At 42.9% G+C, this 26,774-nt stretch overlaps 1 protein-coding gene across 1 annotated transcript in view; it reads left to right on the top strand.

Moving 5' to 3' along the window:
• The window catches only part of LOC124775249 (zinc carboxypeptidase-like), a 56,117-nt gene extending 30,427 nt beyond the window's left edge, over window positions 1–25,690 (top strand). The window contains exons 7-9 of the mRNA XM_047250090.1: window positions 3,814–4,016; window positions 9,312–9,396; window positions 25,494–25,690. Coding sequence (XP_047106046.1) covers window positions 3,814–4,016; window positions 9,312–9,396; window positions 25,494–25,690 — 485 coding nt within the window. The remainder of the gene's footprint in view (window positions 1–3,813; window positions 4,017–9,311; window positions 9,397–25,493) is intronic.
• The last annotated feature ends 1,084 nt before the right edge of the window (window positions 25,691–26,774 follow it).

Here is a 26,774-nt window from a genome sequence, read left to right as displayed (position 1 = left end):
AAGTACGGTATAGCTAAGTTGACACCTTTAGTGTGACTGCGTTATTACCTTGCACTTTCGTTTAGTGGACCGAGGCTTTGTTCAACAGCTTTTGTCAAAAACCCCAGCTGACAGTTTCACCAGTCAACACCCACAAGTAGCTCGCGATGCAGCATTGCCTTTTTCACAAAGTGGTTCTAACTTAACCTGCACATAATTTAAAGCCCTTCCCAACTATAATTTCTCCCTTTGGTGTGCCAGCATATCTTTTTCATTAAAATGCAGTGTAGCACAGTTCATGTTTAAGCAATCTGCTGTCACGATTATGTCTCCATTCTTATCTATTACCAAACTCATCACAGATCATAAGCGAGAAACATGTGTGCTCTGTGACTGTTCGTTGCACATTTTTGACACGGTTTTCACATCTTCGGAAATACCATTTTTGACTTTGTTATGGTGATTTGAAAATCGGTCTCGGCCCGAAACTAGTCATCGAGTCAATAAAAAAGTAAAATTGGGTACTTTGGACTTGTTGTTGTTGTTCTGACACGGCGTTTAGTTTCCACAGACACAGAATTACATTTCTGTTATGATTCATGAAGGAACTGCTAAGCACTCATGTCAGATAAGGCACTGATTCAATGTATGTTAGTATGCTGAAGAATGTATGCAATACTATAGCTACCATTACACTCATGAAGTTAGTGGGAAGTTCAGAACTGAAAGAACGGGTAGACAAAAAGGTTTCATGTCACCACGACAATTCTCAGCTATCCTAAACTAAATTTACAGTATGTAAACTAGTAAAACAAAATGATGCATGTTAACGGAAAAAAAACAATTTGTAAATCATCTTCATACCGTTTCCCTCTACCACTAACGCATATGAACTCCAACAGCAAAAGTAAGGACTTTTTAGAACAAATCTGAAAGTAAGCAAGCTTAAGTCTTTGCATCAAACTTCTAGAGCTGACAGATCACAGGGTGGGGAAGGGTTGACAGATCACAGCATGGCAAAGAACTTCTGTTAGCGACGAATGTTCGCTAACGTTTCCAGATGACAACAGACATGCTTTTGTACTGGTTATATCCCTGAGAGGCGGCAGTGCATAGACTCTCTGCTGCGTGCGTATTCAGTTATCTGCTGCTCCGGGGGGGAAAGGGCTGAGTCCAGCAAAATTAAAGCTAGTGATACGCTTCTAAAATATCTTTCTCCGTTTGGAGACAATCACTCTTACATTTTTTGTTGACAATCGCTCAGAGTAGCAGTATGCCGCGCATTTAGTTTGCAGACCATGCAATTTCGGTGACATCTCATCATCCTAGAGCGGAGAAAACTAAAGGTTGCCTACCGTTGCTGGGAAGCGTGAACGAGCATTTTGTCTCTAGCAAAAGCTGTTCGCCATGAAGTGATTTAGTAAATGTATCAGTTTGAGTTAAGTGACCCTGGTCCGGAAACGACCGAGTCGAACGTTATAAGCGAAAATCGCCTTTTACACCTAGGATAGTGGGCCTCTTCTACTACTAGCGTTTTGTTTTCCATATTTTGGAATAGGGTATTAAGGACCAAAACAAGAGAAAAAAGTCCAGTAATCACGGGCTGCAAGATGCATACCTTATGAGCTAAGAGCACTTGTTCATTATTGGTACTGTAAAACACGTCTCTTCCACTGAACAAGTGCGCATTGCTCTTAAGTAAAGCGTTTTAGACCCGTGGTTATTGCATAATTTTTTCCTGTTTCGATCCATTACTACCCCTTCTCAAAATATGAAAGTCAAAGAGCCTGCAGTAGAAGAGCTCCACTGTATTAGAACGATTTTCGCTTGGAACGTTCCACTCAGTCGTTTCCTGACCAGGGTCCCGTACCTCACCTTATCCATCATCTCTGAAGGTTTCCAACGTCATCACGGAATTGCCCTGTACATACTAGCCGAGAACATTGCATTGCCTGGATATATATTTATTCCAATTCTATTAGTCCATCTCTCCTTTCCCCCTCTCTCTGTCCAAACGCTCCTCCCCCCTCTCTCTGTACATCTCCTCGCCCCTATTTCGGTCCATCTGCTGCACCTCCCTTTCTCTATCCATCTCATCCTCCTCCTCTCTGTCCATTACCTTTTCCCCTTTTCTCTGTCCATCTCCTCTTCCCCCCACATTTATGTCCATCACCTCCTCTTCTGTCGTCCCTCTTCTCCTACCCCCTCCTAACTCCGTGTTATTACCCCTTCCCCAATAGGAAGTTGCTGGTTCTTACCAGCCCCCCCCCCCCCCCCCCACTGTATTTCTCCCCAGATAGTAAGTAATATGTGTATCAAATTTAGTTAAAATCGCTCAAAGGATTTAGGAATCTTTTACCCGCAGCTTTACTCGCACACCCACTTGTCACATATATTTAACATACTTCACACATATTTTTACACGTATTACACCTGTACCTCAAGGAAATTTCGCCCTGAACTTTCGTTTTCACGCATCTCATTGTTTATGACGTCACATCTTGTGACCTATGTGTCGTATAATGTCACATTTTTGCAGTTTCGTTCAACCGTATGCGTTAATATGCGTGCGAAATGTGTTGCGGATAGTTATTAGTAAAAAAGTAATGAATTAGAAGATTGTGCCTGATGCGGCAGTTTTGCTGCGGAAATGTAGTAAGTAATAAAAAAATTTTCCTTCCATCATTTTGTGGGCCGGGGGAGGGGGTCGACAAAAAGTCTCGTCATGAGTTTTAAGTTATGTGTAAAGTTCGTTGCAAGTCACGAAGAGCTCTCATTCTGAAATACTGGACGAATATAATGTGGCTATTTGCGCATCTTGAGCTACGCTTCTTCTTCACCCTCCTGGCCCCATTTTTAGAGATAGGTGGATCTTACCACTACAGTGGTTCCATCCAAACAGTAAGTGATATTTGTACCATGTTAGGTTGAAATCATTCATATGGACACATTCATCCATACTTGCACTCACTTTTTAAAACTTATGGATTAAACATAAAATAACACAAATTAATGATAGAGCTACGGAGCCATTAGATAACAGGATAGACAACAAAAGGAATACACAGTAAAGTAAAAATGGCCTGGGAAGGACTTTTGGTTAAATAAATAGGATTTTAAAACTCAAGCATTCGAGATAACTGGAAAGGCTTAAGATCTGAGTATATTGCCTATTTTGAATTGTGGTACTGAGAAATGGACTTGCAAAGTAATAACCATTCAAAAACTGGGTGCTCTTCTGCAGGTAACAGAGATATGTATGTTGGGAATTACTAGGAGAGACACGAAAACAAAGAAATGGATCAGATAACAGAGTAAAATGGAGAACTTAGTTGTGACTGTAATGAAAATGAATTGGAGGTGGATAAGATATGTACGCAGGCGAATGGCTAAAATTTGGATCAAGGAAACTGACTGCTGAATTCCAAGAGATATTATGAAATCGAGGCGAAGAGGCTGGGTTGACGACATCAAAAAATATGTAGGGACAGCATGAATGCATACGGCTGAATACGGTAGTTCATGGAGAAGTCAGGATGAGGCTTTCGCCAGGAGTGAATGTCAAATGGCTGGTGATGACCACTGAGGAATCTTTTGGACTAGTCACTGAACCGATCGGGGCTTCCTTCATAAGTATTTAAATTGTATCCTAGCTGACGACCTCCATCTATACCATAGGAGAATGTAATCTTTCCGTCGTATTTGTCAAATTCCTCCATCCTCCCTCCATCTGCCGCTGTCCTAAGGGAAAAATATTCCTTTTTTTTTTTTTTAATCAAACGCTGCAAATTCAGCAGAACGGCGTGTAACCAGCCTACCGTGTCGTGCTTGCAGACGAGGGCGCCAGCGCCATATCGTGCTCGGAGACGTACGCCGGCCCTTCGGTCTTCTCGGAGGTGGAGACGCGCACGCTCTCCGAGTTCCTGCAGAGCATCTCCGACGACCTGCTGGTCTACCTCAGTCTGCACAGCTACTCCCAGCTGCTCATGATCCCCTACGGCCTCAACTACGAGCGACCCGACAACTACGACGAGCTGGTGAGTACTGCACACAATCATTTCCCTTAGCTATCCGAGGCTAACTTAGTAATAACTAGAGTTACGCTCTGCTAAAATTACGGTTTGGTAGTTTTGGTACACTAAATAAACGTCCTAGGAAACGGTAGCATTACCAGTAGTATTGACAGCCAAGATAGGGAAAGAAATGAATGTAGAATTGAGGAACTGGGAGCCAATGACTTCTCTTTGTTTTTTGATTGGTTGTTTGTTTTACACATAATTGGAGCCGCACATCATTCAGTGTTAGTCCATTGTGTCTTTTATATCCTTACAGTAAGTTTAGCAGTACAAAAAAATTATATGATCGTGTAACTTCTGCACTTTTATGCAACCAAAGCAATTACTTTTGATGCAAGCAAAGTTTACATGCACAAACTGTTGGGTCTTGCCCACTCATCTCGCATAGTGTGCCTAAGGGATGCTACGTTCTCGGAATGCTGTACAACAATTCAAGAAAATAACATTAGTAGTTTTATTTCTATAAAGCAGATTTAACAGTACTTAAATTGTATGTACAAAATGTTGTCGCAAACGATGGGCGACATGCAATATAATTCAGAGTCCTGGCTATACACAATCTTCCTGCACGGTTAACACATTGCACTACTACTGCTCGGCGAATCCTGTCCACTAATGCCGTTTACTCACCCGAATTGAGCGGCCTAGGCTGGCTGGAGCGGCGCTTATATTCACTTCCTTCAGAGGTCGTTCCTGGCACGGCGCGGCCCTTGTCAGCGGGCTATTGGCTGACGTTTCCTCACCGCCATCTCTGGTCTTGCGTTCTTCCTCTTCTTTCCGGCGCTTATGGTCACGCCACAGCACAAACATAAGAAATAGATATAATAACTGTTCTATTTTGCACTCAATGGAACGTTCATCATCATGACGAAAGGCAAACGTCTCCTGTTATTATCGATAAAAGAGGAAGTTGTTTATGAATAACAGAAACGTGTTTTATATAAATTGTTCATTTGTGTGGCCATAGTGTCTGTTTATATAAGTTCGTCAAATTACTGAAGCGATGTTTGATACATTTTTGTTTCGCAGTTTTTTATTTTTCATTTTACCTTTTTGTTGAGGAAATTGCGTTTCCTTGCACTATATGACAAATCTGTATTGTTTTCTTTATTTTTACTACCACATCCCTCTGTTTCACATTAAAAATCAATTTTAGAATTAAACCTGAATTAGACATTGAAAGTTTCAGTTTTGCAATAAATACCGTTTATTTGTATTGAATAGAATTGGGGAGAAGAGAAACTTGTGGAACAACTTGACTAGAAGAAGGGTCGGTTGGTAGGACATGTTCTGAGGCATCAAGGGATCACCAATTTAGTATTGGAGGGCAGCGTGGAGGGTAAAAATCGTAGAGGGAGACCAAGAGGTGAATACCTTAAGCAGATTCAGATGGATGTAGGTTACAGTGGGTACTGGGAGATGAAGAAGCTTGCACAGGACAGAGTAGCATGGACAGCCGTATCGAATCAGTCTCTGGACTGAAGACCACAACAACAACAACAAAAACTGTTTATTTTTACATGAATACGGGAGGAAACAATGTTGAACAAAACTTTTCTGTTGGCTCTTCGTAAACTCTCGCTCATTTTCTAGAAGGTTCACCATTTCCGTTTTCTAGGGCTATCTAGTAAGACACTGATCGCATGCCCAAGGAAAGCGATCATTAAGAGGTAATGCCTGATAGGTATTCAACACACCTAGCATACAGGTAATGTGGACACGACCTTAAATGCCCAAAGCTACTAGGCAAATTACTGTAGCATGTGCTTACGTATGTTAGTCTGCGATAACCTACGACAGTTTTACAGCTCTAGTAACAATCGATGTCACTACCCACAGACGTTATACTATTTTTGTGGAGACATCGACAGCATGGAAAACGTGATAGGTACTCCCTTTACCTAGCTCAAGAAACCTGGGTGTCTTAGCACGGGTGTACCACCAAAATGTTCTTCGTAGTAATTTTTTTTTTCATAGGCCTCAATTAGTAGCTGTTCCGTTTTTTACCCTTCATATGTCCGCTTAATTTATAAGGTCATTTTGTAACGTTACATTTAAACTTCTGCTTTTTTCCTGTTCTCCATTTCCTTGATACGAAGTTTTTGCTGATCAGAAACGAAATACGATGTCAGCTCAAAGACACCGGTTGCTTTTGTTGGAAAGTCAGATTGCTCTATGTCGCCTTCTTGCTTCAAGTAATGTAAATCCATATCCCTTCCTACAAAACAGAATTCTTCCAATTATCCCAATTTCTCCTAGCAGTTTCTGATGCTAAGTGGCTACTGTTGGCATATCGCTACTTTTCAATATTTTTATGAGTTGCGTCCTATTGCACCGAATTCCTCTCTGAGAAAGGTGTCCATTACATTTAACAGTGCTTCTAAGCCTTGAAACGGTTTAGTTTAGTACTGAGTGGAGGATTTCCGTTTTATTGTTGGAGTGGAGGACAGCATATACTTATTTCAATCGCCCTTCCCTTCACCTGTATTTTATTTTCCCTTTAACTACCCTTTAATCTTGACTTTTTGAGGTACTAATCTCTTTACTTGGATCTGATATCCATTTTGAGAAAGGCACAAGAACAGGACGTTTATTTTCATCAATAACGCTTCAACTTACTCTTCCACAAATACATTTAGGATGTGGAATGGGATTTTAATCATCAAAACATGGAACATAGGATCCACAAGGTTTAAACAACAATTTCATTTTTTGTGGACCAAGCTCAGAGAAGACGGTAGTATTCAACTAATAAATTGATGTGATCCTCTGCAATACACTTATGTTTAAAGGCGTATCTTAATGCATCAGTTCATTTACCAAAAGAAATCAGGAGAGGATGATCTAAATGTGAGAAATACCACGAAATTACTTTAAAGTGGTCAATTGTCGAACCATCAAATAATTTAGCAAAGTAAATACATATTCCACACTACGGATTGATTAAAGAAATATACTCTATTATGTTCACACGTGGTGGAGATACCTTGAATCCCAGAACGAGAAGGGGCTGATTCAATAATTAAAACTGCGTTTCATACAATGCTCATGCACTGAAGGTGCACACATTTACTATGAGTTACCAAAGAATGAGCTTAGATTCCATCATCAACCACGTCGCAACGTGGATGTACAAAGCCACCTATTTTCGAGTTCCCAAACTCGCGAAAGAATTAAAATTCAGACTCGTACCTCTCGCAATTCCGTTTCATTAATTTACTCTGCATATTTAGAATGAATTTATTAGAACACCGGTTTGGGAAATCAGGTCTCTATTGTCTTATCCCAAATGTGGAGACCAGATTATTCATACATTAAGTATTCTTGACAAAACCTTATTATGATATTAAAACTTCACACTAATATATTCCCACGCTAACTAATATGAGTACCCCTGATCGCCAAAAGAAACTGCAATGAAGTGACTGAAAATTCGCACCTTAAACATTTGAAATTCCACTACTCCTGATCTATCCGTAAATCAGTACATACTCACCAAGCCCCGGCAGAATAGTGCCTTTCTTTTCGCACCGAACACAACCGCTCCCGCTACCTCTCTGGTGGAGAGGCCACGAAAGAAGTTGACGTCGTTACCTGCCAGTCTAACTCTTTTTCTATGCTACGTACCAGATCTGATGACCTAGCTAGTCCTCTCTGTCTTTCTACGTCGCCTACAGCTATTGGCAAAACTGGGTAGGCAGACGAAACCGCAGCAGCAGACGGACACCTACTGGCCACTCTCACAAAACTCGCATGCACTCGTTTTATTCGTGCACAGTAAGTCAAATAATGCACGAGGGATGCGGGACTGGTTCAAGTGCCCACTTAGTAGGCAACACAGTAAAGAAAGGAAAGACATATTCGTGTACATAACACAATTCCTACCGAAAGACTAGTGCCACAAAAGCAACAGATACACAATATAGGCAGGAATCTCTATCTCTCGCTCCCAATCCCTCTTTCTCTCTCTGTCTCTCCCTCTCTCTCTTTGTCTCTGATGGAGTTCTTTCAGCCTTCCTTACAATCCCACTGACCGGCAATGCGCTGTCAGTTACTCGTCTAGCCGTGTATTTCATACTTACTATCCTGACAATTATGAACACATCAGATGCCTAACTCTCGTTTGACAGAAGTATCAGCTAACTCAGAAAGCTGCATACATGGCCTACTTCTTGGAAGCACATCGTACTTAAGATCTGGTTACCCATACATATTCTTCATTACAAAGATACTGTGCGGAACAAAAACACTTTACATTCTCTGAAACCCGTAACTGCTGTATTTCAACTGCAAGAAAGCAAAATGAAATAAGATTATCGAGATCTTTGTTCGGCACATTGTACAGTGGGAATTCCAGTGCTGTGACAGGTCCGCTTTGGATAGAGCAAAATTCGCCGGATAACCGGCGATCGCTAATGAACCGTCTTGGAGCACCTCCCACAAAACGGCAGTCAATGAGAGACAAGTCCGCTCAAGTGAATATTCGTGCACATCTGTTCTCAATGAGGCTGTGAAAATCGTTTCCGGAACGCCAAAAATTTTCGAGGGTATGACCTAACATTGTTTTCGAGGACAAAAACTTTGTAACGATGGTGGAGGTAGAAATTTCGAAAATAAGAAAATGACATTCGAGAAAAATAGTGTTTAAAATGCAAATTTTTGTTCCCATCAGCTTCGGTTACAGTTTTGTTGGAATAAATAAGTTCATCTTAGCAGGAATTCTACACGTGGTCTTTAAATTTTATAATTAAAAACATTTCACGTTTCAGTCGCAGAAGTCGACCTACTTATTGCCGAGTTGTTTTAATGGTGATTCTTATTGGCTTAAAAATGTAATAGAGTTGCAGTACTTCTTGTTTAGATGGTAACAACAGTCCAACTTTACACAGTAAACATTACAGCGAAATCGTGTCTAACGAAGCAAGAACTGGAATTTAATGTTTGTCTGCACATACCTATTCAGTTTAAAGTTTTATTTTAATGCAATTTAACCCCCTAAAAAGATGGTTCCTTTAGCAAAAGTGGTGTTAGGTGAGGCAAGTTAAGTTAAACGCTCACACTTTTACACGGAATCCGGTAAGTGGCTATCGTTCTATATTAGTGGTTTTACTATGCTCTATTTTCAAACACTTGTTTTCTGGAAAATTATGCTCGATTTTACGTCCGAACCCCGCCCTGATCTTATTATGAAATTTATTTTACTTCATTCTGTGTGTTAGCTTACAATCTAACAACAATTTCTGTTTGCCGTAACAGATGGAAATCGGTGGGAAGGCAGTGGACGCCCTGAAACAACGCTACGGCACGCAGTACCAGTATGGAACCATCTATGACATCATCTGTAAGTATCCGCCTTCTCTGCGAACTGCGCGGGTCACGGCGTAATGGCTGTGCGTTAAGCCATTTTTCTGCAGTGTCGATGGATGATTAGGGATACAGCGTATGTAGCTACACACACTTCAACATTACTCTGACGCGTGTGGCCATGGAAGATCGAGACTGTTGTTAACTGAAAAGTTAATTTCAAAAGTGTTAATTTTCTTCAGTATATCGTGAAGTTTCCTTGTACGCTTTAACGGTCAAAGAGAGGAACTGAATAACCTAGCAGATGAAATGAATGAGATGGATCCGAGAATCAAAGATCACATTCATAGTTGAACAACAGAAGGAAATAATTTCCTTGACATGACTGTTTGCTGTCATAATAATAAACATACCTTCCAGATGGAAACCCTGTTCATTAACAGTAACTCACTGCCACATAAACCAACATAAACTCTCTTTCTTCGGTTCAGCTGCAAATCGTATGCTCCGCATTTCTATCAGAGAAGCACATGCATGTAATGAAATAAACATACTTAAACCTTTTGTATTAATGAGTATAATCCCTCCCTCATAAACATCATAACTGAGCAAAACAAAAGCAAAGTACAGCATTCACCTCACCACTGCATACCAAAAAAAGGAATACCAAAATTTATGTCTTCAATTCCTCAGCAAAATGTCACAGAAAAAGTTGCAAATCTTTTCATACCGCCTGACAAAAAAATATTCTTCCATACAGACCATAAATTGCAAAATAAAATTATTCATAATAATAAATCGACTGGACAGTGGCATCAGAAGTCGAGCATATGTAATCTTACATGCTTATCTTCTTGCTTCTACGTAGGACAAACAGGGAGAAACTTTGCAACCTGCTACGAAGAGCATATGGATGCGCTCCCATTCCAAAACTGAAGTAAGTCTAGCTTTGTTTCACACGCTGCGGATCATGAATATTCTGTGATGACACCAATGACAACCTTCCAGTGTTACACATTTTTGACAATGGGTTATGGATGGATTTTGTTGAACAGTTAGAGATTTGCATTTACTATCTAAATCTTGTCACAAAATTCTTAACAAACATACTGAATCAACACATATCTTCTTCCAGATTTTTCGATGACAATCAGGCACGAAAATACTTATACCTTTCAATGATCTTCTATATCTGTCACATACGCTAGTAACTCGTTCATTGTTTTGTTCTTTAGTAAATATCCCACACTGTTTGTTTATCTATAACATTTCCTTCTTGTGTTATGTATTCTGTCAACAGCTGGGAACTCCTGCAGCTTGCAGTGTTCTCCTACGTCCATTATGAGTGGATATAAATATATTATTCTATAATTTAGTGGATCCCATCCAAACACAATGATGCAGAAAAGTGTGATGTCTAACAACTTGATAGTCTGTGCACATGTTTAGCGTTTTGTTTACTCTGAAACGACGCCCACCTAAGTGCTTTGTGTGTGTGTGTATTTGCTTGTTTCTGTCTGTGTAATTGCGTGTGTTCTGTAATCGCGGGTGTTCTGTTGTTGTTTCCAAGCCATGCACGATATTTCGACGACTAACCAAACCGTCTTCTTCAGGTGCTGAGAGTTTTACTGTTATGTATACTCGCTGCCTGGACTCCAACCGCACTGTCGGCTATTATTGGTCTTGCTCCGCTACTTATAGTTCGATTCCCAACACCGTAGCCGGACGAAGTGGCCGTGCGGTTAAAGGCGCTGCAGTCTGGAACCGCAAGACCGCTACGGTCGCAGGTTCGAATCCTGCCTCGGGCATGGATGTTTGTGATGTCCTTAGGTTAGTTAGGTTTAACTAGTTCTAAGTTCTAGGGGACTAATGACCTCAGCAGTTGAGTCCCATAGTGCTCAGAGCCATTTGAACCATTTGAACCCAACACCGTCTACGGCCTTTAACGCTCTTTTGTTTTCAGAGCCGGCACTGATTGTTCCGTGAAACACAAATTCTCTGTGTCGCAACACTGTTGGATGTGATGGCCGACGAGATCTGAATAAACTGTATCCCAGCTCCCAAGTCTTGTTTAAATTCAAACCTTCGCCCCTGTTTTTTATGGTTTCTTACATCTTTCTTTCGATAGATTCCTTAATTATGCTCTCCCAGAAAACTGTCGTTTGCACCACGAAACTGGTGTCATCATATTTCATTTCATGATTATATTCCAGGCAGCGCTAGACTTGGTCGTTTAAAGCGGGCGCGTTCCTTGATGTCCCTTATATCACTCCTTGACCGTTCTGATAACCTGTCTCAAGTAACGTATGTCACATTCGCATGGAATGCGACGCAAACATTGGTCTCAGAGACACGGATCGTAATTAACATTTGTAATGTTAAAGACGGTCTTTGTCTCGTAATTAACATTTTTAATTCAAAAGGCGATGTAAGTCTCCGAAAGCAGACTGGCACGTGTGGTGTCACCGCCAGACACCACACTTGCTAGGTGGTAGCTTAAATCGGCCGCGGTCCATTTAGTACATGTCGGACCCGCGTGTCGCCACTGTGTGATCGCAGACCGAGCGCCACCACAAGGCAGGTCTGGAGATACGATATAGCACTCGCCCCAGTTGTACGACGACTTTGCTAGCGACTGCACTGACGAAGCCTTTCTCTCATTTGCCGAGAGACCGTTAGAATAGCCTTCAGCTAAGTCCATGGCTACGACCTAGCAAGGCGCCATTAGCCTTACATAGTTTGATAGCTATCGTATGAAATGTCTCATCAAGAATGCTGTATTCACATCAAAGAATAAAAGATAAGTATTCGAGGAGCTGCATACTTTTCTTATGAGAATTCACTACTTATCCTGTTCCAGAATTCACGCCCGTCTGCATTAAATAGCGTGCATTTCGGCCGCCTCTATCTACAAGGTGTTGGCACATTTACCAACACATCAGCACGTATTACATGGGGTAGATTATCAGGACAGTCGAAGAAGGACGAAAGGAATATCAGCGACACCCGCAACTAAAACAACCAAGCGCGTCAACTGTCCCCAAGCACTGCCCCGAATGTAATCGTGAAATGATGTACGATGAGACCAGTATTGTGGTGCAAACGACAGGTTTATGAGACAGCATAATTACAGAGTCTATCGAAATAAAGATATCAGAAAACCTAGCAAACAAGGACACTGCTTTCAATTTACACAAGGCTTGTGGTTTGGTACTCAATTTATTAAGATCTAGCACGCCATCACATCCACCAGCGTTCCACAGAATAACCAGCGCTGGCTCTGAATAAAAAAGAGCATCAAAGGGAGTAGTGCGCGTCGGGAATGGAACTGAGTTTAAAATAGCGGCGCACCAACAATAATGGTTCACAGTCTAGTTGGTGTCCAGGCAGCGAGTGCACATAACAGCAGAACTCGCTGGGTCTGAAGTGTGCTCCCTGCCGCCGTTGGATAAGCAGCTGCAGCAGCAAGTCGTATACTCCTAGCTCACTCATTTGTTACATAGTTTAATTCTTAATTTCTTTGCGTGTTTTTGGTACTTGCATTGTGTAATTCATAAATTTCGAGCGTATTATAGTATTTGAGAGTTGTAGCATCGCGTTTTAGTACCTGAATAGTGGAAATTCGCGTAGTCGTTTGTCTACTGTTTTGTTTTGAACGGCCAGTGTCGGTTGGTCGCAGTCAGTGTGCTCCCTGCCGCCGTTGGATAAGCAGCTGCAGCAGCAAGTCGTATACTCCTAGCTCACTCATTTGTTACATAGTTTACTTCTTAATTTCTTTGCGTGTTTTTGGTACTTGCATTGTGTAATTCATAAATTTCGGGCGTATTATAGTATTTGAGAGTGTAGCATCGTGTCTTAGTACCTGAATAGTGTAATTTCGCTTAGTCTCCTTCCGCCGCCGAGCAGTGTCAGCAGTGCGCAAGTAGCAGCATTACTGCATTTACTAGGCAATCTTGTATTTTAATAACCGTTTAAATTTTGTCGATTTGTTTGCGCTCTCTGTAGATTAGTTCAGACGTTCTTAGCAAAACAGTTTTTAGCATGGATAGGAACTGCAACTGCTGTGTTCGGATGCAGGCTGAGTTGGCATCCCTTCGCTCCCAGCTTCAGGCAGTGTTGGCTTCGGTCACACAGCTTGAGGCTGTTGCCAATGGGCATCACTGTGGGAGTCCGGATGGGGGTTTGTCGGGGACGGCCAGCTCGTCCCACGCATCCCCTGATCGGACTACGACTGTGGTTGCCCGGGATACTGCCCGCATTGAGGCTGATCCCTCACCTGTGGTAGAGTGGGAGGTCGTTTCAAGGTGTGGCAGGGGGCGAAAGACATTCCGGAGGGCTGAACGGAAAGCCTCTCCAGTTTGTCTGACGAACCGGTTTCAGGCTCTGTCTCAGGCTGATACTGATCTTCGGCCTGTCATGGCTGCTTGTCCTGTTCCAGAGGTTGCCCCTCAGTCTGCAAGATCCGGGCGGTCGCAGAGGGTGGGCTTACTGGTAGTTGGGAGCTCCAACGTCAGGCGCGTAATGGGGCCCCTTAGGGAAATGGCAGCAAGAGAGGGGAAGAAAACCAATGTGCACTCCGTGTGCATACCGGGGGGAGTCATTCCAGATGTGGAAAGGGTCCTTCCGGATGCCATGAAGGGTACAGGGTGCACCCATCTGCAGGTGGTCGCTCATGTCGGCACCAATGATGTGTGTCGCTATGGATCGGAGGAAATCCTCTCTGGCTTCCGGCGGCTATCTGATTTGGTGAAGACTGCCAGTCTCGCTAGCGGGATGAAAGCAGAGCTCACCATCTGCAGCATCGTCGACAGGACTGACTGCGGACCTTTGGTACAGAGCCGAGTGGAGGGTCTGAATCAGAGGCTGAGACGGTTCTGCGACCGTGTGGGCTGCAGATTCCTCGACTTGCGCCATAGGGTGGTGGGGTTTCGGGTTCCGCTGGATAGGTCAGGAGTCCACTACACGCAACAAGCGGCTACACGGGTAGCAGGGGTTGTGTGGCGTGGGCTGGGCGGTTTTTTAGGTTAGATGGCCTTGGGCAAGTACAGAAAGGGCAACAGCCTCAACGGGTGCGGGGCAAAGTCAGGACATGCGGGGACCAAGCAGCAATCGGTATTGTAATTGTCAACTGTCGAAGCTGCGTTGGTAAAGTACCGGAACTTCAAGCGCTGATAGAAAGCACCGAAGCTGAAATCGTTATAGGTACAGAAAGCTGGCTTAAGCCAGAGATAAATTCTGCCGAAATTTTTACAAAGGTACACACGGTGTTTAGTAAGGATAGATTGCATGCAACCGGTGGTGGAGTGTTCATCGCTGTTAGTAGTAGTTTATCCTGTAGTGAAGTAGAAGTGGATAGTTCCTGTGAATTATTATGGGTGGAGGTTACACTAAACAACCGAACTAGGTTAATAATTGGCTCCTTTTACCGACCTCCCGACTCAGCAGCATTAGTGGCAGAACAACTGAGAGAAAATTTGGAATACATTTCACGTAAATTTTCTCAGCATGTTATAGTTTGAGGTGGAGATTTCAATTTACCAGATATAGACTGGGACACTCAGATGTTTAGGACGGGTGGTAGGGACAGAGCATCGAGTGACATTATACTGAGTGCACTATCCGAAAATTACCTCGAGCAATTAAACAGAGAACCGACTCGTGAAGATAACATCTTGGACCTACTGATAACAAACAGACCCGAACTTTTCGAATCTGTATGTACAGAACAGGGAATCAGTGATCATAAGGCCGTTGCAGCATCCCTGAATATGGAAGTTAATAGGAATATAAAAAAAGGGAGGAAGGTTTATCTGTTTAGCAAGAGTAATAGAAGGCAGATTTCAGACTACCTAACAGATCAAAACGAAAATTTCTGTTCCGACACTGACAATGTTGAGTGTTTATGGAAAAAGTTCAAGGCAATCGTAAAATGCGTTTTAGACAGGTACGTGCCGAGTAAAACTGTGAGGGACGGGAAAAACCCACCGTGGTACAACAACAAAGTTAGGAAACTACTGCGAAAGCAAAGAGAGCTCCACTCCAAGTTTAAACGCAGCCAAAACCTCTCAGACAAACTGAAGCTAAACGATGTCAAAGTTAGCGTAAGGAGGGCTATGCGTGAAGCGTTCATTGAATTCGAAAGTAAAATTCTATGTACCGACTTGACAGAAAATCCTAGGAAGTTCTGGTCTTACGTTAAATCAGTAAGTGGCTCGAAACAGCATATCCAGACACTACGGGATGATGATGGCATTGAAACAGAGGATGACGCGCGTAAAGCTGAAATACTAAACACCTTTTTCCAAAGCTGTTTCACAGAGGAAGACCGCACTGCAGTTCCTTCTCTAAATCCTCGCACAAACGAAAAAATGGCTGACATCGAAATAAGTGTCCAAGGAATAGAAAAGCAACTGGAATCACTCAATAGAGGAAAGTCCACTGGACCTGACGGGATACCAATTCGATTCTACACAGAGTACGCGAAAGAACTTGCCCCCCTTCTAACAGCCGTGTACCGCAAGTCTCTAGAGGAACGGAGGGTTCCAAATGATTGGAAATGAGCACAGATAGTCCCAGTCTTCAAGAAGGGTCGTCGAGCAGATGCGCAAAACTATAGACCTATATCTCTTACGTCGATCTCTTGTAGAATTTTAGAACATGTTTTTTGCTCGCGTATCATGTCATTTCTGGAAACCCAGAATCTACTATGTAGGAATCAACATGGATTCTGGAAACAGCGATCGTGTGAGACCCAACTCGCCTTATTTGTTCATGAGACCCAGAAAATATTAGATACAGGCTCCCAGGTAGATGCTATTTTTCTTGACTTCCGGAAGGCGTTCGATACAGTTCCGCACTGTCGCCTGATAAACAAAGTAAGAGCCTACGGAATATCAGACCAGCTGTGTGGCTGGATTGAAGAGTTTTTAGCAAACAGAACACAGCATGTTGTTATCAATGGAGAGACGTCTACAGACGTTAAAGTAACCTCTGGCGTGCCACAGGGGAGTGTTATGGGACCATTGCTTTTCACAATATATATAAATGACTTAGTAGATAGTGTCGGAAGTTCCATGCGGCTTTTCGCGGATGATGCTGTAGTATACAGAGAAGTTGCTGCATTAGAAAATTGTAGCGAAATACAGGAAGATCTGCAGCGGATAGGCACTTGGTGCAGGGAGTGGCAACTGACCCTTAACATAGACAAATGTAATGTATTGCGAATACATAGAAAGAAGGATCCTTTATTGTGTGATTAATGATAGCGGAACAAACATTGGTAGCAGTTACTTCTGTAAAATATCTGGGAGTATGCGTACGGAACGATTTGAAGTGGAATGATCATATAAAACTAATTGTTGGTAAGGCGGGTACCAGGTTGAGATTCATTGGGAGAGTGCTTAGAAAATGTAGTCCATCAACAAAGGAGGTGGCTTACAAAACACTCGTTCGACCTATACTTGAGTATTGCTCATCAGTGTGGGATCCGTACCAGGTCGGGTTGACGGAGGAGATAGAGAAGATCCAAAGAAGAGCGGCGCGTTTCGTCACTGGGTTATTTGGTAACCGTGATAGCGTTACGGAGATGTTTAATAAACTCAAGTGGCAGACTCTGCAAGAGAGGCGCTCTGCATCGCGGTGTAGCTTGCTCGCCAGGTTTCGAGAGGGTGCGTTTCTGGATGAGGTATCGAATATATTGCTTCCCCCTACTTATACTTCCCGAGGAGATCACGAATGTAAAATTAGAGAGATTAGAGCGCGCACGGAGGCTTTCAGACAGTCGTTCTTCCCGCGAACCATACGCGACTGGAACAGGAAAGGGAGGTAATGACAGTGGCACGTAAAGTGCCCTCCGCCACACACCGTTGGGTGGCTTGCGGAGTATCAATGTAGATGTAGATGGCTTGGTCACTCATCGAAGTGTTATGCATAATGTGGAAACAGCAACTCGACAGGACACACAGAACCACACAAAATCTGTGTGTCTGTGTGTGTCTGTGTGTCTGTGTGTGTCTGTATGTGGTGTGTGTGGTGTGTGTGGTGTGTGTGTGTGTGTGTGTGTGTGTGTGTGTGTGTGTGTGTGTCTGTGCGAGTTCTTAAGAGACCAAATTGCAGAGGTCATCGGTCCCTAGACTCACACACTACTTAAACTAACCTATGCTGCGAAAAACACACATACACACCCATGCCTGAGGAAGGACTCGAACCTCCGACGGGAGGGGCCGCGCAGTCAGTGACATGGCGCCGCTAACTACGCCCAGAAATCCTGAGAGATGGCAAACGTGTATTCTCAAAATGCATTTGTTAGTGATACCACGAGACAATACGAATTAGTATCCTATAATATAACGATCATTTCGTTTCGTACACATTTTGTAAACATTCATTGTATTACACTTACATAAACTACCAGTCTGGAAGGCTAATTACTTGCCATCGTAGGGCTACCATCGCGTATAATCTGTCATGGAAGACACTACAAGGCAAGTTCCGCTTCTCAAGCAGAAAAGATGCATTCGAAAATGAGTGCCTCTGTCTTGAGTGTTCATTCGTAATAAAGTTTCCCGATTCCCAGCTACAGAGTCACAACAGTCTGGTGTGACAGTTATAATATAGCAAAAGCAAAATCGAAGTCTTAAATTTCGCGTTTAAGAAATAGCTCACTCAGGAAAATTGTACAAACATACCGTCGTTTGACTATCGCACAGACTCCCGTATGGTAACAGGAATCTCTGGCGCAGAGAAACAACTGAAAATGTTGAAAACAAATAAGTCTTCTGGTGCGGATTTAATCCCAGTTAGGTTTTGCAAAGAGTACTCTACGGCATGCTCCGTTACTTAGCTTATATTTATCACAAATCTCTCGCCCAGCGCAAAGTCCCAAACGACTGGAAGATAGACCAGGCGACTCCTGCACATAAGTAGGGTAAAAAAAAGGACTCGCAAAATTACAGTAAAAGAACGGACCCGCAAAATTACAGACCAATATTCTTAACATTGTTTTTGTGTGGAATTCTTGAACGTGTTCTGAGTTCGAATATAATAAATTTATTTGGGAAGGAAAAGTTTCTGTCCACGAATCAGTTTGCCCTTTTCTCACGTGATATCCTGCGAATTATGCATGAAGGCCAACAGGTAGATTCCGTATTCCTAGACTTCCAAAAAAGCAAGTAACACGCTACCTCACTGGAGACTGTTAACGAAGGTACGAGCATACGGAATAGGTTCTCAGATATGTGAGCGGCTCGAAGACTTCTTAAGTAATAGAACCCATTACATTTTCCTCAACGGCGATCATTCATCAGAGATGAGGGTATAGTCAGGAAGTGTTATAGGAACGCTATCATTTTCTATATACATATCTGAAATGGCGGATATGGTGGCCAGCAGTCTGCGGTTGTTTGCTGACGATGCTGTGATATACGGGAAGGTGTCGAAGTTGAGTTACTCTAGGAGGGTACAACATGGCATAGACTAAATTTCTACTTTGTCTAGTGAGTGGCGGTTAGCTGTAAATGTAGAAGAATGTAAGCTAATGCAGATTAGTAGGGAAAAAAAATCGTAATGTTAGAGTACGGCATCAGTAGAGTGCTGCCTGACAGAGTAACGTCGATTAAATATCTGGGCGTAACGTCGCAAAGCGATATGACATGGAACGAGCGTGTGAGGGTTGTGGCAGCGAAGGCGAGTGGTCGACTTCGGTTTATTGGGAGAATTTTATGAAACGGCGGTTCACCCGTAATGGAGACCGCATATAGACCAATAGTACGACCCTTTATTGAGTTCTGCTGGAGTGTTTTGGATGCGAACCAGGTCGGATTAAACGAAGCCACGGAAGCATTTCAGAGGCGGGCTGATAGATCAGTTACTGGTAGGTTCGAACAACATGCAAATATTGTGTAGATGCTTAAGGAACTCAAAAGTGAATCCCTGGAGCGAAGGTGACGTTCTTTTCGAGGAGCACTATTGAAAAATTCAGAGAACCGGCATTTGAAGCTAACTGCCTAATGATTCTACGGCCGCCAAGAGACATTTCGCGCAAGGGCTACGAAGACAAGACAAGAGGAATTATGGCTCGTACGGATGCATATAGACAGTAGCTTCTCCCTACATTTGTTTGCGAGTGGAACGAGACAAAATAAATAGTAGTAGTTCATGGTACGCTCTCTTACGCATCGTATGGTGGCTTGCAATGTATGAATATAGGTCTAGATGTAGAGAAGAAAATAAGGAAAATGAGTATGATATCCCGTGGACATTGCACATGCTCGGTTGGACAAGGATGGGGAAAAGATTCGATCGTAATCTTTCACCCCGTGTTTTCCAAAAGTGATTTACGTATGTCAAGGAAAAACTAAATCAGGACTTGCACACTGCTCCTCTGGTCTAAAAGTCCAACACTAGCATCACCTCGTTCCACAAAGCAAAACTGCAGGAACAGAGGCTCATAGAGACCCATTCTTTTACTTATATCTTCCGAGTGAGTTGAAAGAGTGGGGAGATAAGGTGGGGTGATGGTAGACAGTAAGGCTCCACTACACAGCGGAAAGAAGCTGGTACAACGTTATCGCGTGTCTACGTCTGCATCAGCTATCCACAGGGAAGCGTTTGGTGTGTGACAGGGTGCGCGTAATGAACCTGGTAAGTCTCTCTCTCACCTCTCTCTTACTCCATTCATGGATAGTATACGGAAGAATTAATGTCGGCATACAATCATAAAAGCCGTAATTCCTCTAATTTTACTCTCGTAATCCATACGAAGAATGTATGTTGGACAAAATAGTACGTTAGCCGATATCAATTGTCTGATATATTTCTTTTACCACGTACACTGGCACCTTTCCTTTGCGATGTGTTCTGTCTCAATAAATTATTAGGGGAGTGTGATTGTGTCGTTGGTAACATAATGAGACAAGTGAGTCAGAGAAACACGTTATCTGGCACACTTTCTCACGACCAACACGTCTCGAGCACCTAAAAACCCTCTGTACTAATGTCCCTATCCAATGGACAGATCATTATTGATAGTGCCATCTAATCTCATTCTATGAAATGTTGTGGAGAGATTTGGAATTTAGCCCCCGACATTGTCACACAGTCGTATACAGAGTGGTCCATTGATAGTGACCGGGCCAAATCTCTCACTAAATAAGCGTCAAACGAAAAAATTACAAAGAACGAAACTTGTCTAGCATGAAGGGGGAAACAAGCTGGCGCTATGGTTGGCCCGCTAGATGGCGCTGCCATGGGTGAAACGGATATCAACTGCGATTTTTTTTAAAATAGGAACCCCCATTTTTTGTTACATATTCGTGTAGTACGTAAAGAAATATGAATGTTTTAGTTGGACCACTTTTTTCGCTTTGTGATAGATGGTGCTGTGGTAGCCACAAACATATGGCTCATAATTTTAGACGAACAGTTGGTAACAGGTAGTTTTTTTAAATTAAAATACAGAACGTAGGTACGTTTGAACATTTTATTTCGGTTGTTCCAATGTGATACATGTACCTTTGTGAACCTATCATTTCTGAGAACGCATGCTGTTACAGCCTGATTACCTGTAAATACCACATTAATGCAATAAATGCTCAAAATGATGTCCGTCAACCTCAATGCATTTGGCAATACGTGTAACGACATTCCTCTCAACAGCAAGTAGTTTGCCTTCCGTAATGTTCGCCCACGCATTGACAATGCGCTGACGCATGTTGTCAGGCGTTGTTGGTGGATCACGATAGCAAATACCCTTCAACTTTCCCTGCAGAAAGAAATGCAGGGACTTCAGATCCGGTGAAGGTGCGGTCCATGGTATAATGCTTCGACGACTAATCCACCTGCCATCAAATATGATATTCAATACCGCTTCAACCACACCCGAGCTATGTGCCGGACATCCATCATATTGGAAGTACATCGCCATTCTGTCGTGCAGTCAAACATCTTGTAGTAACATCGGTAGAACATTACGTAGAAATCAGCATGCATTGCAGCATTTAGATTTCCATCGATAAAATGGAGGCCAATTATCCTTCCTCCCATAATGCCGCACCATACATTTACCCGCCAAGGTCGCAGATGTTCCACTTGTCGCAGCCATTGCGGATTTTCTGTTGCCCAATAGTGTATATTATGCCGGTTTACGTTACCGCTGTTGGTGAATGACGCTTCGTTGCTAAATAGATCGCGTGCAAAAAATCTGTCATCGTCCCATGATTTCTTTTGTGCCCAGTGGCAGAACTGCACACGACGCTCGAAGTCGTCGCTATGCAGTTCCTGGTGCATAGAAATATGGTATGGGTGCAATCGATGTTGATGTAGCATTCTCAACACCGACATTTTTGAGATTCCCGATTCTCGCGCAATTTGTCTGCTACTGATGTGCGGATTAGCCGCGACAGCAGCTAAAACACCTACTAGGGCATCATCATTTGTTGCAGGTCGTGGTTGACGTTTCACATGTGGCAGAACACTTGCTGTTTCCTTAAATAACGTAACTATCCGGCGACCGGTCCGGACACTTGGGTGATGTCGTCCAGGATGCCGAGCAGCATACATAGCACACGCCCGTTGGGCATTTTGATCACAATAGCCATACATCAACACGATATCGACCTTTTCCGCAATTGGTAAACGGTCCATTTTAACTCGGGTAATGTATCACGAAGCAAATACCGTCCGCACTGGCGGAATGTTACGTGATACCACGTACTTATACGTTTGTGACTATTACAGCGCCATCTATCACAAAGCGAAAAAAGTGGTCCAACTAAATCATTCATATTTCTTTACGTACTACACGCATGTGTAATAAAAAATGGGGGTTCCAATTTTTAAAAAAACGCAGTTGATATGCGTTTGACCTATGGCAGCGCCATCTAGCGGGCCAACCATAGCGCCATCTGGTTTCCCCCTTCAAGCTAGACGAGTTTCGTTCTGTGTAGTATTTTCGTTTGATGCTTATTTCGTGAGATATTTGGCCCGGTCACTATCAATGGACCACCCTGTATACTCTACGATCTCTTCCCATTTGCTGGTCAGTATCTGGAGCTGAAATTGGCTCCTGAACTGGCGAACTGCTGGTCTGGCGAAATAGCATTAGCGCACCTTGAGCGCAGAGGCATGTCTTACATCTTCTGTGGAAGATAGAGAATCTGACTTCATTTACGTGAGAAATGGTGAATTTTTACAGTTTATAGGAAACGGTCTGTAGTAGTAAATATATTGTTTCTTGCCGTTCGTACGGATCTAGCAATAATGAAACGCGTACCTCATACTTCAGACGTTTGACGCTATTATGCACATTTCCCGCAGTTATTGTTGGCCGGCAGGAGTGGCCGACTGTCCTAGGCGCTACAGACCGCTACGGTCGCAGGTTCGAATCATGCATCGGGCATGATGTGTGTGTTGCCTTAGGTTAGTTAGGTTTAAGTGGTTCTACGTTCTAGGGGACTGATGACCTCAGAAGTTGAGTCCCATAGTGCTCAGAGCAATTTGAACCATTTTTTAGTTGTTGTTGTTGTTGTTGTTGTTGTGGTCTTCAGTCCTGAGACTGATTTGATGCAGCTCTCCATGCTACCCTATCCTGTGCAAGCTTCTTCATCTCCCAGTACTTACTGCAACCTACATCCTTCTGAATCTGCTTAGTGTATTTATCTCCCTTTACGATTTTTACCCTCCACGCTGCCCTACAATGCTAAATTTCTGATCCCTTGATGGCTCAGAACATGTCCTACTAACCGGTCCCTTCGTTTTGTCATGTTGTGCCACAAACTCTTCTTCTCCCCAATTCTATTCAACACTTCATCATTAGTTGTGGGATCCACCCATCTAATCTTCAGCATTATTCTGTAGCACCACATTTCGAAAGCTTCTATTCTCTTCATGTCCAAACTATTTATCGTCCATGTTTCAATTCCATACATGGCTACACTCCATACAATTACTTTCAGAAACGAGTTCCTGACACTTAAATCTGTACTCGATGTTCACAAATTTCCCTTCTTCAGAAACGCTTGCGTTGCCATTGCCAGTCTACATTTTATATCTTCTCTACTTCGACGATCATCAGTTATTTTGCTCCCCAAATAGCAAAACTCCTTTACTACTTTAAGTATCTCATTTCCTAATCTAATTCCCTCAGCATCACCCGACTTAATTCGGCTACATTCCATTATCCTCGTTTTGCTTTTGTTGATGTTCATCTTATACCCTCCTTTCAAGACACTGTCCATTCCGTTCAACTGCTCTTCCAAGTCCTTTGCTGTCTCTGATAGAATTACAATGTCATCGGCGAACCTCAAAGTTTTTATTTCTTCTCCATGGATTTTAATACCTACTCCGAATTTTTCTTTTGTTTCCTTTACTGCTTGCTGAATATACAGATTGAATAACATCGGGGAGAGGCTACAACCCTATCTCACTCCCTTCCCAAACACTGCTTCCCTTTCATGTCCCTCGACTCTTATAACTGCCATCTTGTTTCTGTACAAATTGTAAATAGCCTTTCACCCCCTGTATTTTATGCCTGCCACCTTCAGATTTTGAAAGAGAGTATTCCAGTCAACATTGTCAAAAGCTCTCTCTTAGTCTACAAATGCTAGAAACGTAGGTTTGCCTTTCCTTAATCTTTCTTCTAAGATAAATCGTAAGGTCAGTATTGCCTCACGTGTTCCAATATTTCTACGGAATCCAAACTGAACTTCCCTAAGGTCGGCTTCTACCAGTTTTTCCGTTCGTCTGTAAAGAATTCGTGTTAGTATTTTGCAACTGTGACTTATTAAACTGATAGTTCGCTAATTTTCACATCTGTCAACACCTGCTTTCTTTGGGATTGGAATTATTATACAGGGTGATTCAAAAAGAATACCACAACTTTAGGAATTTAAAACTCTGCAACGACAAAAGGCAGAGCTAAGCACTATCTGTCGGCGAATTAAGGGAGCTATAAAGTTTCATTTAGTTGTACATTTGTTCACCATTTCAGCCAATAAAGCTTTTGGTCCCTTTTTCTTCGAAGGTGCTACTGTAACTGGACTACAGTATCTGGAGATGTTAGAGAATTGGCTGTTCCCTCAGCTCGAACAAGAAGCACAACAATTCATATTTCAGCAGGATGGAGCACCACCACATTGGCACTTATCTGTCCGTAACTACCTGAACGTCAACTACCCGAGGCGATGGATCGGCCGCCAGGCAGCCCGTGACAGAGCACGTCATCACTGGCCTCCAAGAAGCCCTGATCTTACCCCCTGCGATTTTTTCTTATGGGGGTATGTTAAGGATATGGTGTTTCGGCCACCTCTCCCAGCCACCATTGATGATTTGAAACGAGAAATAACAGCAGCTATCCAAACTGTTACGCCTGATATGCTACAGAGTGTGTGGAACGAGTTGGAGTATCGGGTTGATATTGCTCATGTGTCTGGAGGGGGCCATATTGAACATCTCTGAACTTGTTTTTGAGTGAAAAAAAAACCTTTTTAAATACTCTTTGTAATGATGTACAACAAAAGGTTATATTATGTTTCTTTCATTAAATACACATTTTTAAAGTTGTGGTATTCGTTTTGAATCACCCTGTATTCTTCTTGAAGTCTGAGGATATTTTGCATGTCTCATACATCTTGCTCACCAAATGGTAGAGTTTTGTCAGTACTGGCTCTCCCAATGCCGTCAGTAGATCTAATGTAATGTTGTCTACTTCCGGGGCCTTGTTTCGACTCAGGTCTTTAAGTGCTCTGTCAAACTCTTCACGCAGTATCGTATCTCCCATTTCATCTTCATCTACATCCTCTTCCATTTCCATAATATTGTCCTCAAGTACATCGCCCGTGTACAGACCATCTATATACTGCTTCCACCTTTCTGCTTTCCCTTCTTTGCTTAGAACTGGGTTTCCGTCTGAGCTCTTGATATTCATACAAGTGGTTCTCTTTTCTCCAAAGGTCTCTATACTTTTCCTGTAGGCAGTGTCTATCTTACCCCCAGTAAGATAAGCCTCTACATCCTTACATTTGTCCTCTAGCCATTCCCTCAGTAGGAGTGTGAAGTAACCCGGAGCTGGTAGCAGCAGCTCTAGTGCCCCACGGTCAGTGTGAGGCAGCGAACCTGAGGGGAGTCCATCTGTTGCAGACCCGGCCGCCGGCGGCTCCATCGACTGGGTGAAGAAGGCGCTAGGCACGCGCTTCGTGTTCGAGTGGGAGCTGCGCGACGAGGGCCAGTACGGCTTCCTGCTGCCCGCGGACCAGATCGTGCCCACCGCGCTCGAGACCATCGACAGCATGGTCGCCATCCTGCAAGAAGTGGTGGCGCGCACCGCCAGCCGCTAGCGGGGCGACGCCCCTCTGCCGCACCAAAGAAGAAAGACTGCTCCAGACGGAAGTCAAGCTTTTACTCAAATTGGAGGAGTACCTTCTTAAAAAAAGTCTTTCTACATGTTAAAAAGAAAATTAAAAACACCAAGAATTTGTGAAACATAGTAAGACATGCTTAGTAAAACAGTGTAAAATAAGAACTGCCTTTCGCAATTCAACAGATAAACTAAAAGCATTGCTCGATGCACTTCTTTCAACCAGTGTTACAATTTTGTTTTTTAATATCAGTTTTGAATACCATGTATCTCAAAAAGTGTCAGTGTAACAAATCGCTCTTATAAACTTTTCTTTTTGTTTCTTTCTTATCACACTCCTTATGTCACCTATACGCGTCTTGAATTTCACTGGTATATTAGGTTGGTGCAGAAGTTCTTAGCGTTCTTGTTTTGCATATTGGTATTCAGGTCACTATGGGTTTACTCATCGATTGTCACTTTTTACTTGTAGTTCGCTGTTCCTATTCGAGCTTACATATTGTCATCTGGAGATAGTTAGTGGAGCTGTGGACGCTGAAAAATGGAGTGCTAAGTGGAGAAATCGGAACATTTCCGACATATTCTTCTGTTTAAGTTCAAAAGATGGCAGACAGCGTATGCAGCCAGGAACATTTGCACTGTGTATTGGGACAATGCCATTAGAGAATAGCACGGAAAGAAAGTAGTTTTCTCTTTTTAAGAAGGGTCTTTTTTAAGACTCTCTACGTTCAGGAAGACCTTCGGTGTTTGATGAAGATTGTTTAAACTGATTAATCCACAATGATCCGCGCCATTGTTCTCGAGGAGTGTATCCCTACAGCATTTTTTGCTCTGGTATAGGGGATGGAACCATTAGGGATCGTTCTAAACCACTGCGAAATATGAATGTGGTGTGAAGTAGCAGATCGTGTTTATACTTTTTGAGGAATCCTGTTTAGCGCCCTCGTATGGCGTCATCACTGGGTGGGGTGGGGGGTGGGGGGGGAAATGGGGAGGGGGGCTGCGACATGTGCACGGTAGAGCGTCCCTGCAAGACCCCTCAGTTCGGGAACACCCTCGGTGCT

This window comes from Schistocerca piceifrons, chromosome 1, assembly GCF_021461385.2.
Source record: "Schistocerca piceifrons isolate TAMUIC-IGC-003096 chromosome 1, iqSchPice1.1, whole genome shotgun sequence".
NCBI classification, from domain to species: Eukaryota; Metazoa; Arthropoda; class Insecta; order Orthoptera; family Acrididae; genus Schistocerca; species Schistocerca piceifrons.
Note: the sequence above shows the minus strand (reverse complement) of the source record. Positions and strands in the feature narration are given on the sequence as shown.